This window comes from Trichosurus vulpecula, chromosome 1 (assembly GCF_011100635.1).
Source record: "Trichosurus vulpecula isolate mTriVul1 chromosome 1, mTriVul1.pri, whole genome shotgun sequence".
Taxonomy (NCBI): Eukaryota; Metazoa; Chordata; class Mammalia; order Diprotodontia; family Phalangeridae; genus Trichosurus; species Trichosurus vulpecula.
Window position 1 is genome coordinate 300,883,887 of NC_050573.1, and position 18,774 is coordinate 300,902,660.

Here is an 18,774-nt window from a genome sequence, read left to right on the forward strand (position 1 = left end):
ACACATCTGGACTTCTGGCAGTGGGGGCACTGCCAGGGTAGTCACTGTTACATATGTGGGATTTGAAATTCTCCCCAGGTCCAGAAAAGAGGAAATTACCCTGGGGTCAGCCTTGGGACAGGAGAGCAGAGGTTTTCACACAGGGACTATGGCATGAGTTTTGGGGACTCACAAGAACCAGGAGAGGAAGAGAGCAAGAATGGTAATAGCATTGCTGTGATAGCAGGATAACCATGACAGCTGTCAGTGTCTACCACATCTGCAGTGCCTTTCCTTAAGACCATGAGGATGACGCCTAAATAGACAAACTACAAGCTGTGTGACTGTTTTTGTAGAGAGCACTGGCTCTGGGAGCAGGATGACTGTACCCCACCCTGGCCTCATTTCTGGTTAATTATGTGGCTAATTGTGAAATCATGATGTCTTTCGATGATGTCTTTTTGTAAAGATTTTATTCTGTTTAGGAATACATTTGCCAGATTTAATATTATTTCTCATAAGTACCTGTGTTGCTGGGTGATCCATTGTCATTTGTTTGTGGCATGAAGGCTCATTGGGAGCCGTACAGAAGAGGAAGAACTTTCTTAGCTCCTGGCTGGGAGCTTAACCTCCAGTCTGCTCATTGTTAGAAAGCCTGCTCTCTAACTGGGAGCATAAGCATGAGCCATTTCATGACTACCCCTCTAAGAGCCCAGTTATTATGAATGCAGGCCCTAGATCATAAATCTACCCTTTAGTCAAGAGCCAATGTAATATGTGTAACCAACCAAGACTACTACAGATTTTATACTACCACTATATTAATTCTATTCCAGCATTTTACAAATGCTACTTAATTATAAAATGAAGAGTTTGACCTAGTTAATCTTGAAAGCTATTTCTGCATATAAAATTCTATTTTTTTTTAAAGAATATTATAAGAACCAAAGTTTTCTCCTCCTTTGTTATTTTTTATTATTAGTGGTTATGGGTTTCTTTTTCCTCAAAACGTTCTTGGATCATATATACCTATCAGTTCATAGATATAATTTTGAAAATCTTCCTTACTTCCCCTCATGTTTCTCTAGCACATTCTCTTACAAGACTGTCTCCACTTGTTTAAAAAGAAATTGGCTTTACTTCCATTCTGCCACAGATTATATTGAATTTTCTTGGCTGACAAGAAATATTCTGATGCTTTCCCCCAAAGGTCAGACTGATCAAAATTGAAATTACTCTAGGATAGTGTTTTTTTCATCTGTCCTGAGTTAAAGGAGGTTATAGCAACCAGGCTTCTGCTTTATTTATAACCATTCAAAATACTACCTTGACTCTAGGGAAATCTGACATGGTAACCAAAGTTGTTAAGCTTTGTTCAGAGTTGAAGTGACATTCATTGTCATGACATTTTGCTTTGTAGTTTTATTGAAATGCCCCCAGAAGTGTGGATGTCATTGTTTCATGGTTGTGTTTGGCTTGAGAGTGAGTTTCTTCACACTTTCTCATATATTCGAGTGCAGGTAACGTCATTCATGGCACTTTCCTAAAAAAAAGATTTTAAAAATATATGTGCATATATAAATATATATTCATATTTTTAAAAACTAGACCTATAATTTGGAAAAGGCAGCTTCTTTTCTGTAATTACTAGTCTTTGCCTGGGGGCACTGAGCCAGTGTGGCAGAGACAGGACTTGAACCCATTAAGTGGAATGCCCCCCCCAACACTACATTGCTATGTATAACAGACATTTATGCAGACAGATATATGTGCATATACATCACATATACGTATATATATGTACATATACTTAATCCTAACCCTTTTAGGCTAAGGCCTTTTCAAGTACTCACTTAGAGTGAGGTAATGACCATTCAGCATATAGGCCTGTTTAAGAAGTGAGTCAAGGGATGACCCCTTTAAGTAGAAAAAAAGAAAAACTATCAAGCTGGGAGGGGAAAACCCTCAGGGTTGCTGTTCCAAAGAGAAACAGTTACCATTGACATTCACTCTAAGCCAGGAGGGTCCAAAATACAGCCATTAAGTGGAACTTGGGCATCAGGGGGCAGGGAGAGAGAGAGAGAAAAGATAGAGAACTATAGCATCCATTTGCTAACTGATTGTGCCTTGTGGTTCTTCTTTGTTAATTACATTTTTTTGAAAGTATGCACTTATCTAGATAATCAAAATGCATATTATCATTTTTCAAAGTCCATTACAGTGAAACACATAGCACTTTTTACTATTCCATCCATATATACTCACACACATACATATCATTTATCAATAAAGGATGAGGCTATTTTGTTTATTGACTAATGTTATATGAGAAGAAACAAATTCAGGCCAGATGATTCTCCCGATGTGGATCCATAAGAAACAAAAATATCCCCCAAAGAAACACACAAGGAAAAACCATCTTCCTACTACATTTTCTAGGGGAAGTACAGGAGACTATCACAAGAAAAACTATAAAGAGCTTTCCTCTTTAGCTTTATAACTGAAAATCAAGTTATAGATAATGTTTTGCAGTTCATCAATATTTGATAACATTTATAACTCTCGTTTATTTACTTAACTACCAAAATTCTTTTTCTCACCCCTAAAAACTCTATCGTTCCCACAAAAGAAAGCAGTATTTTACTTTGTTATTTTAGAAAGACATGTTCCACAGAGATCTGATTCATACTGTCATCATATTTGGCACAGAAAAGAACTTACTACCACCATTTTCCCATCCACCAGCTTTCTTTTTATGGTATTCTCTTTGCCATCCCAATTCTGCACATGAGTCAAAGAGCCACTGTCCAAGGTTACAATACTCTGAAGAAGACAATACAAAGATACCAGTCACTCAGTCCAAAGTGTCCTACAGACCTCAAATCCTAATCATCTGCTATAAATTTTCTAGGGTTTTAAATAGGTTACAGTCAAGACATGATAAATTTTTAGATAATTATTTTGAATAAATAAATGAAATACTCAAAATTGTTTTATATTCCATTGAGGACATTTGGGGGAGGTGAATTAGGGCAGAATAATCCTTGACAACTAAAGTAGTGCTTTGTCAAACTCTATAAATATTCACAAGTATAGTTCGATATTTTAAGATATAAGTAGCTTTAAATTTATAGCTCCCATCCCCAGAGCTAACACGAGGAGGAGAAAATAAGATCTTAGATCCAGAAGGGACATTGGAGACAACCTAGCTGAACTTCATCATTTTACCAATGAAGAGACTGAGGTCCAGAGGTTCATTGAATTACTCAGCATTACACAGACAGTAAGTGACAGAGGCTAGATTTGAACCTTGTTCCTTTGACTCCAATGCCAGTGCAATTTCCATTGCAGCATCCTGCCTCTCATAGTCACATGTCCCACTTTCCCCCATCACAAAATCATCAAAGTTGAAGTCTTTAGCCTCTTTTGCTCACCAAATTATGCCATTACTTCAGGCTTGAGTTCTCCCACACTTAAATTCTATTCTTACTGAGGTGTTGTAATTGCATATTAATTACATGTTAAATAATATGATAGCATATCATATGATGTACATATATGTAGAGCATACTGTTCCACAATCTTGTGCTTTCAACCAAGGCTATTTATTAACTCATTCTATTCAGTATAATTCTGGGAAAAGACAGCTGCTGCAAAGTAGCAGATAAAAGAATGTGAATACAATTATCTTAGAATTAGAATCTGGACCATTTTTTAGAACAGTAGTTAGCATTAATAGCTTGTCTTCTTAATTGACTAGTTAATTGTCCACTTAATAGACTACTGCATATTTCTGTTATATTTGTCCAAGAGTCTTCAAGAAGAAAGTTTTTGACCTCACCTTGGTTTTTCGGTCATCTGGTGTGGTTTCTTCAAACGCTTCTCCCAGCTTAAAAGAGATTTCATTATTTTTAAAGATGCTTTTGGTCTTGATGGTAATCAAATCCCCTTCTGCACTGATGGTCATAACAGGTTTGGCCAAACTGCTCAGCTTCCTGCTAGCTAATCCCACTCCTAGAAACCAAACAAAAGGAACCAACGCCCAATATTGTTGCTGACTAGTAAGGATTCCCTTGAGCTGCCCAACATCTTACTATCAGAGAGGGTTATACTTTAAATGGCTAAATTTCGCTGGTTACACCTAAAGAGATTTTATCTCTCATGATGCCAAATATCAAAATGTAGTAATTTTGCTACTCCAGAAGAGGAAATAATGACCTGAGAAAACGTCAGTTGGCTCCCAAACCTCTAAAACATTCATGAATGTCTTTAAGAGGCAAAGATTGTCTATGTCACACACATTGCCAGCATCCTGAAATTAAATGGTTGAATTGTTGAAAGTAAATGTAGAATCCTTCATAAAGGTCCTTCCCATACTTCATTGTGACCTGGAAGTGACCTTTTGGTTTCAAAGGATACACGCCAATAAAGCATGAGCTCAGGCAGATCATTACCAAGCAGGAAAGGCTTAGAATATCATCTTGGCAGCAGGATAGGTATTCTGATCAAGAACTTGTCTAGCTAAGTTTGAAGAGACTCCCTGCCATGAGCTTGGTCACTAGTTCTTTGATCATAGTTCTTTTATCATCAAGTAAATAAAAATTCAAACGACCCTCAATTCTGCATAATACCCTTCCATTGCTGCAGTGATCGTGGTGGAGTACAGAAATGTTGAAAAATGAATCAGAGGCTACCAAAATCCTATAATTTTCAGACTATCTGCAAATACTAATCTATCAACACTTTAAAATGTGAGTTTTTATTGCATTATTAATAATTTGATACACTACTGCAGATGAACCATATTCAAAATGATATCACTATAAATAAAATCAGAAGATATAAAGAAATTGAAGATAAACGGAGAAATTGCTCTCGGGTTCTCCTCAAAGAAACAAATAAAGGAGCTGGTAAGAATGATCACGTGATGAAGATAAAGAAATAGAGGAACTCTACAAAGAACTTGAGAAGACCCTTGAAAGCAAGTCAAAATATACTGTGATAATCAGTGACTTCATTGTGAAAGTGGGCACAGGGGAGAATGGCCAAAAAAATGTTGAGAATAAAGTAATGAAAGAGGCCAAAGGCTTGTAGATTATTTAAAAGCCTCATATCTGTACTTCATGAATACTTTCTTCAAGAAGAGAAGCATAAAGTGTTAGAGATTTAAAATAGAAAAAAAAATCTCACCCCAAAATGAAATTGATTATTTTAACAGACAGGGGCCAACTAGTTACTGAAGTGCTAAACATTTCAGAATTAGTTGTCTCTGGTCAGTCATATCATCACCCATGTTGTCAAATGCCTTCAGTGAGGATGAACATGGCATCAAGGTAAGCTACCACTCTGATGGTAAATTCTTCAACCTGAAAAGGCCACAAGCAAAGACCAAAGTGGAGGGAGTGTTGGTGCATGATTTTCTGTTTGCAGATGATTGTGTACTCAATGCAGCCTCTGAAGCTGAGATGCAACACAGTATGGATCGATTCATTTATGCTTATGCTAATTTTGGCCTAACGATTAACACCAAGAAAACACAGGTGCTCTATCAGCCACCACCACACCATCCATATGTGGAATCATTGATTACAGCAAATGGAAAAGTTTTGAATGCTGTGGATAAGTTCACTTACCTTGGTAGTGTACTTTCCAGGGATGTACACATTGATAATGAGGTTGACACACACATTGCCAGAGCTAGCTCACTGCTAGGGAGGCTCCGAAGGAAAGTATAGGAAATAAGAGGTGTTACACTGATTAACAGACTGAAGGTCTACATAGCTGTGGTGCTGGCCTCATTGTTGTATGCCTGTGAAACCTGGACAGTCTACCAGCACCATGCCAGGAAATGGAATCACTTCCATTTGAATTGTCTTAGGAAGATTCTTAAGATCACCTGGCAGGATAAGGCACCAGACACTGAGGTCCTTACTTGAACTAAACTGCCAAGCATTCAAACTCTGCTTAAGAGAGCACAACTCCGATGGGCTGGCCATGTTGCTTGAATGCAAAATGTATGCTTGCCAAAAAGACTGTTTGATGGAGAACTCACACAGGGCAAGCATGCTCACATGGTGGTCAGAAGAAGCAATACAAGGACACTCTCAAGGTTTCTCTTAAGAATTTTGGAATTGATTGTGCGACATGAGATACTGGCACAGGACTGCTCAGTATGGCGTGCCCACATTAGAGAAGGTGCTGTGCTCTATGAGCAAAGCAGAATTGAAATAGACCAAAGGAAATGCAGGATGCGAAAATTTAGAGAATCTACCCCGAATGTTCACATGGACTATTTGTGCCCAACCTGTGGTAGAGCATTCTGAGCTCATATTGGTCTGATCAGCTACAGTCAGACATGTTGAAACTTTACTCTAGCATAGTGATGTCATTTTGGTCCTCTTCGAGAAGGACAACAAACAACTATCATCTACTGGTTAAAGGAAAAGTTTGATATTAACACCAAATTAGAAGGGTTACATGAGAAAAATACTGTTCATCTACAATAGCTCTAACTCGACCTATATTAATAAGCTCTGAAAATGGAAGATGAATAAAAAGTACATTGACTCAAATTATTAACATTTTAAAGGGAAGTTTGACCTGCATAAATAATGGCCTTAGTGAGGAAGCCAAAAGAGCCCCCAAACTTCCCAAAGCTAACAAAGACTTGTTCTCCTTGACAAGTGGAAAGACACAGAGGCTAACGAAAACCTTAGTGTACAATTCAAGTTCATTTTCAAAATGTTATTAAAGAATACAATGGAAAATTATGAGTGGTAAAAAGAAACGGAAAGGAAAATGAGCCTCTATAATGCTTGGCATGAGACCCAATTAAGCCGAAGGATTCTAAGGTAAAACTAGAAGGAAGAAAACAAATAGATGTGAAACAGAACAGATCTGCCAGCATTTCTAAAATGTACTATTCTTATCAGTAATGACAGTGAAACTTATACATTTGACAATAACAATTCAGTACCTGATGTCCTCTATGAGGAAATGAGAATGGAGTTCTAGATAACTAAATTAGGAAGAGTGTCAAACTTAACCAAATACATAAGAAGAAATTCACGCTGAAGACAATATCATCTTAAAAGCATTCAAGGGTGAATTTTCAAGGCCTTGAAGGGGAGAAAACTTCAAAAGAAATACAGCATGGAGAATTCATAAAACATATTACAAGCCTGGCACAGAGGCACAACATAACAGAGTGCTGAAGAGAGATTTCAGATAGCTGAGCACGTTTTGAACCTCTCTGTCAAAAGCAGAGCAGCTAATAATTTATTGGCTTTCTGAATTGATAATTTCATCCTTAAGAATATTGAGGAAGAAGGGCGGGGCAGGGTCAAAATGGCAGAGTAGCAGGAAGCAATATAAAATACTCCTCCAAACAGATTTGCAAGATGCAACAGATGTAATCTTTATGAGGAAATCCAGAAAAAGTCCCAATTTGTCATTTTTTCTAGCCCAAGTTAGCAAAGAGAGACAGACAAGGCTACGTGTACTAGAAAAAGAGCTAGTACAGAGTTTGTAATGTGGATAGCACTCCAGCACTCAGGGGGAAACTATGAACCAAGGCAAGAGGAGGTTACAGAATAGTGATGGGATACAAATAAATTCAGTTCTCCATGGAACCAAGCCAAGGCCCTGCTGCTGCCACTGCAGGTGCAGGCCCCACCCCACTAACAACTGCCAAACTCGACCTAAAATTTTGGTTGCCAAACTGGTGTGAACCAGCTGAATCCCACCACTGTCCCAGACTCATCCAGTGGTGCCACCACACCTATGCTGGGGCACCAATTGATAGCTTTGTTCTGCTACTTAGATAAAAGATCCAGAATAGCTTGAGAAGGAAATCTGTGCCTATACCCCACCTGTTTTCAAGTATAGCTGTTGCCAGGTGGGGAAGCCCTAGACTGTAGGCCTAAAAAGGAAGAAGCCCAAAAGGAAATGGTAGCAGTGTGGCACAGACACCAGAATAGAGTGGGGTCTTAGTTCCAGTATTTAGCCCAGCCTACAGAAGAATAATCAGGGCACAAATCCCAGACCAATGAGCAGCCTAAAATTCCATCACTCTGAGGCAACAGAGCTCTCAAACTAGTAGGAGCTGGATCCAGCAGCAGTCAACAGTTGGTCAGACCCAAATTCAGTTCAGAAACTTGCAGAGTCCTGACCAAGGAGGGTGGCAATCAAACTTTGCCTTTTAACACACCATTTTGAAAGCACTCAAAGATATTGGTCTATACCAAATTTCTGCCAGACTGATTTCCCATTTTCCCAACAATTTTTACCAAATGATGAATTCTTATGGGAAAATCTTAAGTCTTTACACTTGTCAAATATAAGATTATTATGTTTATTTGCTGCATAAATTGTATGTGTCTACTCTGTTCTATTGATCTAGCTTTTCTGTTTCTTAGCCAGTAGCAGAGAGTTTTGATAATTATTGCCTTACAATGTAGTTTAAGATCTGGTACAGCTAAACCTCCTTCCTTTGTATTTTTTTCATTAGTTCCTTTGATATTCTTGACTTTTTGATCTTCCAAAAGAATATTTATATTTTTTCTAATTTAGTAAAAATAACTTTCTGGTTATTTAATTGGGATGCTATTGAATATATAAATTAGTTTAGTTAAAATTGTCATTTTTATTATGTTGGCCCTGCCTACCCATGAACAATTATTATTATTATTTTTTCAATTGTTTAAATATGATTTTATTCACATAAAAAGCTTCCTTTATAATTTCGTTTATATCATTCATGGGTTTATTTTGGCAGGTGTATTCCCAGGTATTTTATGCTGTCTAGAGTTATTTTAAATGGGATATCTCTTGCTATCTCCTTTTGCAGGGTTTTGTTTGTGATAGATTAGAATGCTAATGATTTATGTGAATTTACTTTACACCCTGCTTCTTTGCTGATATTATTGTTTCAACTAACTTTTTAGTCCAGTATTTGGGATTTTCCAAGTTTATCATCATATTGTTTGCAAGAAAAGATAGTTTTATTGCCTCATTCCCTACTCTGATTCCTTCTATTTCTTTTTATTCTTTTTTTGCTATTGCTAGGATTTCCAATACAATATTGAATTATATTGGCTGAACAAGTTATGGTATATGATTGTGATGGAATACTATTATGCTACAAGAAATAATGAGCTAAATGATTTTAGAAAAACATGGATAGACTTGCACAAAATAATGAAGAGTGAAATGAGCAGAACCAAGAGAATATTATATATAGTAACAGCAATAGTTTTAAGAACAACTTTGAGTGATTAATTCATTTTAACTATTATAAATACCCAAATTAACTACAAAGAACATATGAAGGAAGATGCTATCTGCATCCAGAGAAAGAACTGATAAATAAATGTATAGAATGATTTCATATATATATATATATATATATATATATATATATATATATATATATACATATACATATTTGTGTCTAATGATTGCCATCTCTAAGGCAGGGGCAGGATAAGGAAGAAAAAAAGAAAAAATTACATGATAACTTTATTATATTTGAAAAGGAATAGCAAGTTGTTTATAATAGATTTGTAGTTACACATGCAGTATCTTTTTATTATACTGTTATGACAATGATTGCTTTGTTCCATAAATTAAAAATAAAATAATTTTTAAAATTTTAATTTTTAATTTATGGAATAAAATAAGCATTTCCATAACATAGTACAACAAAAAGATAATAGAATATGAAACTGCAAATCTACTATGCACAACTTGCTATTCCTTTCAAATACACAACAAAATTATCATGTAAGTTTCCTTTTTTTCTTCCCTCCTCCCCCCTCCACTGCTCTAGAAATGGCTACCATTAGTTGCAGATGGCATCTTTATTCAAATGTCCTTTTTAGTTAATTTGGGTATTTATAGTAGTCAAAATGACTTAGTCACTCAAAGACATTCTTAAAACAATATTGCTGCTACTGTATATAATGTTCTCTTGGTTCTGCTCTTCATTATTATGCACAGCTCCTTCCATGATTTTCTAAAATCATTGAGTTTATCATTTCTTTTTTGGGGTATGAAATATGTACTCATTTATTTAAGTGATACAAATCCCAATACCTCCAATAAGTTTGTGAAGTAAGCATGCTTGGGGAATATATGGGGACTTTTTTCTTATCAATGGCTTGCTTTTTTTTTAATTTCATATTTTATTATTTAATATTTTTAGTTTTCAGCATTGATTTCCACTAAATTTTGAGTTACAAATTTTCTACCCATTTCTACCCTCCCCCCCACTCCAAGATGGCATATATTCTGATTGCCCCATTCCCCGGTCAGCTCTCTTTTCTGTCACCCCACTCCCCACCCCCATCCCTTTTCCCCTTACTTTCTTGTAGGGCAAGATAGATTTCTATGCCCCATTGCCTGTATATCTTATTTCCCAGTTGCATGCAAAAACAACTTTTTTTTTGAGCATCTGCTTTTAAAACTTTGACTTCTAAATTCTCTCCCCTCTTCCTTCCCCACCGACTCTCCCTAAGAAGGCAAGTAATTCAACATAGGTCACACATGTATCATTAGGCAAAACACTTCCATAATAGTCATGTTGTGAAAGACTAACTATATTTCCCTCCATCCTATCCTGTCCTCCTTTATTCAGTTTTCTTGACCATGGCCCTTTTCAAAAGCGTTAGCTTTTGATTACTTCTTCCCCCTATCTCCCCTCCCTTCTATCGTCCTCCCTTTCTTATCCCTTTCCCCCTGCTTTCATGTGGGGTGAGATACCCAATTGAGTATATATGTTATTCCCCCCTCAAGTCAAATCTGATGAGAGCAAGATTCACACATTCCCCATCACCTGCCCCCTCTTCCCTTCCAATGAACTGCTTTTTCTTGCCACTTTTATGTGAGATAATTTGCCCCATTCCAACTCTCCTTTCCTCCCTCTCTCAATATATTCCTCTCTCATCCCTTAATTTGATTTTATTTTTTTATATCATCCCTTCATATTCAACTCACCCTGTGCCCTCTGTCTATATGTATATGTATATTCCCTTCAACTACCCTAATACTGAGAAAGGTCTCATGAATTACATACATCATCTTTGCATGTAGGAATGTAAACAAAACAGTTCCACTTTAATAAGTCCCTTATGATTTCTCTTTCCTGTTTACCTTTTCATGCTTCTCTTGATTCTTGTGTTTGAAAGTCAAATCTTCTATTCAGCTCTGGTCTTTTCACTGAGAAAACTTGAGAGTCCTCTACTTTATTGAAAATCCATATTTTGCCTTGGAGCATTATACTCAGTTTTGCTGGGTAGGTGATTCTTGGTTTTAATCCTAATTCCTTTGACCTCCAGAATATCATATTGCAAGCCCTTTGATCCCTTAATGTGGAAGCTGCTAGATCTTGTATTACCCTGATTGTGTTTCCACAATACTCAAATTGTTTCTTTCTGGCTGCTTGCAGTATTTTCTCCTTGATCTGGGAGCTCTGGAATTTGGTGACAATATTCCTAGGAGTTTTCTTTTGGGGATCTTTTTCAAGAGGAGATCATTGGATTCTTTCAATTTCTAATTTTACTGTTTCAACAATCTGGCTAGCAGCTGTTGTGGGGGTGAAAGACCAACACAAGCCCAAGAACAAGAATGGTGCCAGCATGCTGCAAAAGCGCACGTTCTTTTGATCCGCTTTAGTAAGGAAAGCAACGTTAAGGGGTTGACAAGTTTACTTTAATTCAGCATACAAATACCATTCACTTAGTTCAGGGGAAAAAGCCAGCACCCTGAACTTCGGAGCAAGTACAAAAGAAATTACAAACATCGACAGACAGACCTTGTCTGATTCAAATCCCTATACATAGTTACCAGAGTTTAACAAAATCCCAACATCTGGGTTACAAGCTGGAGGGCTCTTAGCTACAGCTGCCCGGAGTCTCCACATCGGCTGAGAGCCCTGAGCAAATAGCTCTGTCTTCTCTTCTTATACCATTTCAGACGTCATCAAACATCATCGGAATGACCAGAACTTAGGCTCCTATGGTTGGCTCTTGAGTTAGCTCCTCCCCTTAGTACCCTGGGAGTTTCACACCCACATAGGCTTAGCACCTAATAGGGGTTTGGGGCTGGGGCTTAGCACCTAGTAAGACTCAATGAAATACACTGAATTAATCAAAGGAAACAAAAGCCAAACTCTTCAAGGGCACTTGGTTGAACTGAGTGCTAAGGCCCATTTGGCTTACCAACACATTTACCCTCTGGTTCTAGAATATCAGGGCAGTTCTCCTTGATAATTTCTTGAAAGATGATGTCTAGGCCCCTTTTTTGATCATGGCTTTCAGGTAGTCCAATAATTTTTAAATTATCTGTCCTGGATCTATTTTCCAGGTCAGTGGTTTTTCCAATGAGATATTTCACATTGTCTTCCATTTTTTCATTCCTCTGGTTATGTTTTATAATATCTTGATTTCTCATAAAGTCACTAGCTTTCACTTGCTCCAATCTAATTTTTAAAGTAGTATTTTCTTCAGTGGTCTTTTGGACCCCCTTTTCCATTTGGCTAATTCTGCCTTTCAAGCCATTCTTCTCCTCATTGACTTTTTGGAGCTCTTTTGCCATTTGAGCTAATCTATTTTTAAAGGTGTTATTTTCTTCAGTATTTTTTGGGTCTCCTTTAGCAAGTCATTGACTTGTTTTTCATGATTTTCTTGCATCACTCTCATTTCTCTTCCCAATTTTTCCTCTACTTCTCTTACTTGCTCTTCCAAATTTTTTTTTGAGCTCTTCCATGGCATGAGACCAATTCATATTTTTCCTGGAGGCTTTTGATGTAGGCTCTTTGACTTTGTTGACTTCTTCTGGCTGTATATTTTGGTCTTCTTTGTCACCAAAAAAAGATTCCAAAGTCCAAGTCTGAATCTGAGTCCATTTTTGCTGCCTGTTCATGTTCCCAGCCAATTACTTGACCCTTGAGCTTTTTGTCAGTGTATGACTGCTTGTAGAGTAGAGAGTACTTTGTCCCAAGCTTTAGGGGCTACACTGCTGTTTTCAGAGCTACTTCTACGCAGCAAGCTCTGCCACACCAATGCTCCTCCTCCCCCAAGAACCACCAACCAGGACTGTGACCCAGAACCCAGCAGGCTCTGCACTCCTGCTCTGATCTGCTGCTTAATTCCTCCCACTGAGTGGGCCTGGGGCCAGAAGCAACCACAGCTGGAGTTCTGGAAGCAGCCCCAGAGCTGCACCACTTCCATGCCCCCAGAGCTGGGGCCAACCGTGCACTCCTTTCACTCAGATCCAGCAGTTTTTCCACTAACCTGCTCTGTTGTCTTTGGCATTTGTGGGTTGTGAAGTCTGGTAACTGCCACAGCTCAATGATTCAGGGCCCTACTGCCTGTTCTGCCTGGCTCCTGGTCCGGTTGATCCTGGCATAGCCCACGTTGGGCTGTGCTCTGCTCCATTCCACTCCCAAGTCCGTGTGATAGACCCTTCCCTCTGCTATTTTGTGGGTTCTACAGCTCTAGAATTTGTTCAGAGCCATTTTTACAGGTGTTTGGAGGGACCTGGGGGAGAGCTTAAGCAAGTCCCTGCTTTCTAGCTGCCATCTGAGCTTATCATTTCTTATAGCACAGATCACAATCATATACCACAACTTGTTCAGCCCTTCCACAATTGATGGGCATCCCTGCAATTTCCAGTTCTTTGCACCACAAAGAGAACTGCTATAAATATTTTACAAGGGTATCTAGATGGTGCAGTGAGTAGAGCACCGGCCCTGTAGTCAGGAGGACCTGAGTTCAAATCTGGCCTCAGACACTTGACACACTTACTAGCTGTGTGAACTTGGGCAAGTCATTTAACCCCAATTGCCTTCCCTTCTCCCCTCCAAAAAAAAAAGAAAAGAAACATTTTAGAACAATAGGTTCTTTTCCTTTTTCCCTAATTACCTTCAGAAATAGACCAAGTAGTGATACTAAATTTAATAATTTTTTTAAAAAACAAAGCACTAAAAGCTTTTAAATCCCCAGCCTGTCCCTTGATGATGGAATAGCACAATATCCAATAGTCCAAGAAAGTAGCAGTAGGACCAGCCCAGTTTTTCCCTCCAGAAATGAGGCAAAGCGCAGCAGTAACAGCTAAGCCTGAAGTCAGAAAGTAAGATGGAAGAATCATTAAACAGAAAAAGAAGCACAACATAAAGAATTACTCTGGTGGCAAAGAAGCTCAAGGCACAAATATAAAAGAAGAGAATGACTCCAAATTATCAATAAGCAACACCTTAGAGAAAAACATAGCTTGGGCATAAACTCAAGAGGAATTCTATGAAGAGATGAAAGAAGAATTTTTTAAGAGTTTAAAACATTTTTGTGGGGCAGCTAGGTGGCGCAGTGAGTAGACCACTGGCCCTGAAGTCAGGAGGACCTGAGTTCAAATGTGACCTCAGACACTTGACACACTAACTAGCTGTGTGACCTTGGGCAAGTCACTTAACCCCAATTGCTTTGCTTTCCACCCTCCAAAAAAAAAAAACCCAAACAAAAAAAAACATTTTTGTAAATGAAATGAGAGTTGTTGAAGGAAAAAAGTGAAAAGGAAAACTGTGGAAGAATTGGAAAGGGAATTAGCAGATTAGTAAAAGAGGTACAAAACCCTATTGTGATGGGAAGTGAGAATGGTTCTTGAAACCAGGATAGCAAAAGAGTATTCATTCAACCTTGGGATAATTGTACTGGATAATCCACCTCCTAGAACATCGATAACTTCCTCCTCCTCTCTGGGGAAGACAAAATGCTTCTCTCTAGACATCTCAGATGACCATCTAGCAACCCCTTCTGGAATAAAGTCATATTACATTGACACATCCTTTTCATTTGCACAAGTACACATACCACGTACTCTGTCCCAGTACAGCCAGACCTGAAACTGAGACATATTGCATTCCAGGAATCACCCAGGATTTCTTTTCTGATACCATCTAAGAAGCTAACGTCATTCCATATTGTTTCTATGACCTTGCACTACATTGTAGCATATTCTGACTCTGATCATATTCCAAGTTGAAATGGAACATTTCTAGTATTGCTGTATGGCTGCAAGACACAGAGTACAATAGTATCTGAAGAATTAAATATGAATGCAGGATGAGAACAATATAGTAGAGGCTCATAGTGGGCATAAGCAGGCTTCAAGACTGGTCTGTCTAAATCTAGATCATGGGATAGACTGTTCCCTGAAGTTTTAGACCTATAAAAAGAAATATTGAAAATAGTCAATAACTGTGAAATATCTTTCAAGCTTAAATTAGAACCCTATTGAATTTTTTAAATTTAGCAAAAAACTGCTTGCTCTGTTCAAGGCACTGTTCCTATCTATAGTAATATGATTTTTGTTGTTGCTGTTCAGTTATGTCTAATTCTTTGTGACTCCATTTGGGCTTTTCTTGGCAAAGATGCAGAAGTGGTTTGCCATTTCCTTCTCAGCTCATTTTACAGATGAGGAAACTGAGGCAAACAGGATTAAGTGGCTTGCCCAGAGTCAAACAGTGTCTGAAGACAGATTTGAATTCAGGAAGATGAGTTTTTTCTGGTGCTCTATCCCCTGTACCACCTAGCCACCCAATTTGATTTTTATTTTAAAGTATTTCAAGATGAAAAAGGGATTAAATGGACAAAAAATTTCTTTAGAAAAACTTCATTTCTTTATATGTTAATATAAAGAAATTACATCACTTACATCCCAGAAATAATGATAGTACTAGATTACATATACCATTCTTCAGATTTTTTTAAGAATTAGAATGTCTCTTCATGCTATATGTCCACTAAAAACCTGGGCAAAGTCTGTGAGAAAAGATAAGCTGGAGAATGAATATTACATGGTCCACATTTTGAAAACACATTATCATAAGGTCCATTTTAAAGGTCTAAATTATTTCTGCCTTCTCTGAACTCCAGAGTAATTACTGTCTGCATAGTTAATTTGAAAATTAATCATTCAGTGCCTTGTGAAATCTCTTCTATTATTGCCTCAGCTCTTTAAATCTTTTTGTTGTTATTCAATTTTCTCTTTTCTCCCCAGCAAAATTGGTTCAGAGCAAGGACTTTCTACTTGTTGGTGATCCGAAGAGGACCTAGGACAGTGTCTTATACATAACAAATACGCAATAATATTTGCTTTTGTTATTATTGAGAAATGAGAAGTTAGAAATTCAAGATGGATCCAAATTTTGAATATGCTTAGCACTGTGTCAGAGTAGATCCCACCTCCAATAAATTTGATATAAGAACAACAAAACTTGGCTCACCCAGTTGTTTCATATATTCATCAAAATTTTCACAAGAAGTTGATTTCCATGTTCCCAGGAGGTGATCAACCATTTTGTTAAGAGTGCAAGTTGGTTCTTAGAAAAGAAAGAAAAGGTATTAAGCTGTATTGTATCAATAGAATAATCATTATCAAAAGATGTTTTCAGATCCTTTGTGATCCTGCTCTGAATTAGTATTATCAAGGAGAAAGTGGGGCAAACTTCACCATGTACATATTTGACTTTTCCCATACTATCTGAAACAGAAGAATCAGCTGTAAACAGGAAGTAGTTATGAGAATGGTAGCCAGATTAATGTGGAAACAAGTCTTTCCAAGAACAAATGTTGCTTCTTCACAAGTCTCAAGGGCAAAATATTGTGAATATCACACATTGTCTTGTGCTTGCTGATATGCTGCAAGATACAATAGCCAAGAACAGAGAAAGCCAGGGGAAAGTACCAGGGTCATTTAAGAATGCTGCAGCAAATGGCCCTATACATACCTAAGGAAAACACCCTCTGAAAGCTTCAAATGGTAGTGGGGAGTGGGATGGGTAGGAGGGAAGAATCACAAGTCAGAACTATATAGCAGTGTGGGAAAATTCCATGATAGGGGGTTGGTAGATACACAGTGACAATATTCTCCAAACCAAAAGTCAGGAAATATTGTTTGACAAAGGATATTCTTTTTTTAAAAAAGCCTCATTATAAGCAGCTTCTTTCCCAAACCAGGACTCTTTGCAGAAAATCTGGGACATATGGTCATTGTACCTCCAACAGGGTATCATTTTACTACAGTTTACCATAACGTGATATTCTTAATGGCCTTAAGTTGCGAAAAAGAAAAATAGATTATGTTCAGCATACTCTAAATTGAGGCAGGACAATATTTAAAACCATCCAAAATGGTTCTAATAGCACTTTGATAGTAAAGGGCCAATCTTCAGTTTTATAAAAAAAATTCACTTAAGAGAAACGCACTCTTCAGCTATGATAGATAAACGCAATATTATAATTACTGTCTTTGATCTGTTTATCAGATTGATTTTTGACATGGCATACTTTGTTTTCCATTTGGAAGGAAATTAGCAAATTCTAATTATCTAATGAAAATTATCTATGAAATATTCATCAACTGATGACATTTAGAAGAATGTTTGCTGTACAGTCATATTGTTGGAAAAAGGGATGATTCAACTTTGACAATCTACATTTGATTATCCCAAGGACTGGTGGCAGCTTGTCAAACCTTATGGCTTCTCTTTGTTTTTGTCAAGGTTGTCTATCTTTAATCCATTTCATTTCTTATTAACACCTCTGCCAGAGGGTAGGCAGAGGGTTGAATCAACTTGAATACTCATTAGCAGCTCTGAAGACTGAATGGAGAAGTGTAAAATTATTTATCAAAATTAGGTTTATGGATTATCTTCATAATCACTGCATCCCAATTATCCTAAAATAATGGAAGGTGATTGTTTTGTGTAAAGCCCTCAATGTCTAACTACCCACCAACATATTCTAAGCTGTTTCATCAAACTCCCTGAGCTTGATCTTGCTAGAAATTATTTAACACAAAGAAAAAGGAGCACTTACCTTATGACAATCTAGGAGCTGCAGGATTTCTGACTCCTCTCCTCTGTCAGAAAGCAATCGAGAGAGTGGGCAGAATGTAGATGTTTGTGGTGGTGACTGGGAGAGTTCCTTCAGTTCTCTTTAAGTGGTGATAGTCTTGTCTTCTTCCTTCTGTATAGTGGGGTGCTAACTCAGAACTCTCCCAAGTCAGAGGAAAAGATAATGCCAGGAGACTGACTGGAATGTGATGACTTTTATCCAGTTGCTATGTCCTAGGTCACAATGGTTATCTGTCTTGGAGAGCTAATGAGGTAAAATAGAGAGAAAAGAGGAGGTCCAGGAACAAGTGGTGTAGCCATGTTATAAAATGAGACATTCTCAGCTCCATAAAAAAGGAACCTATTGAATGTATATGTAGAGCTTATATCGGATTGCATGCTGTCTTGGTGGGGGGGTGGGGGAGAGAAAATTTAAAACTTATGGAAGTGAATGTTGAAAACTAAAAGTAAATAAGCTTATTTTTTGTAAAAAAGGAACTTATTAGTAAGCTTTCAATCAAATAGATACATTTTATTTATATTTATATTATACTGTAATAAATATTTGTTGAATTTACTTGAACTGAATTGACTCTCTGAAGAGAAAATATTTTGGCAATAGAAAAAAGGAGGGGGGTTCAAAAAGGATGTTTTTATCTGCCTATTGTACATTTTGAACTGTATTTCCCAGAGACTTCTCAACATATCCAAAACTGAACTTACTATGTTTCCTCAACCAAGACCTGCCTTCCTCTTAACTTTATTATCACTATCAAGGCCATCATTGTCCTCTTAGTTACCTAGTCTCAAAATCTTTGTGTCATTCTCATTTCCCACCTGTCTGAACTCCTGTATACATCTTGCTCATGCCCCCAGGAACCTCCTTATCCTGGAATCAGCCTTGG

General features: G+C 37.5%; 1 protein-coding gene across 1 annotated transcript; it reads right to left on the minus strand.

Annotated features, from left to right (window-relative positions):
* Positions 1-444: 444 nt before the first annotated feature.
* On the minus strand, positions 445-18,058 carry LOC118833659 (fatty acid-binding protein 12-like). Its single transcript, XM_036741031.1, has 5 exons — positions 17,853-18,058; positions 16,259-16,354; positions 3,821-3,993; positions 2,701-2,802; positions 445-1,522 (listed from the first exon to the last, which is right to left on the minus strand). Exons 2-5 carry the CDS (start codon positions 16,329-16,331, stop codon positions 1,472-1,474), a joined length of 399 nt encoding a protein of 132 aa, XP_036596926.1. The 5' UTR covers positions 16,332-16,354; positions 17,853-18,058; the 3' UTR covers positions 445-1,471.
* Between the last annotated feature and the right edge of the window lie 716 nt (positions 18,059-18,774).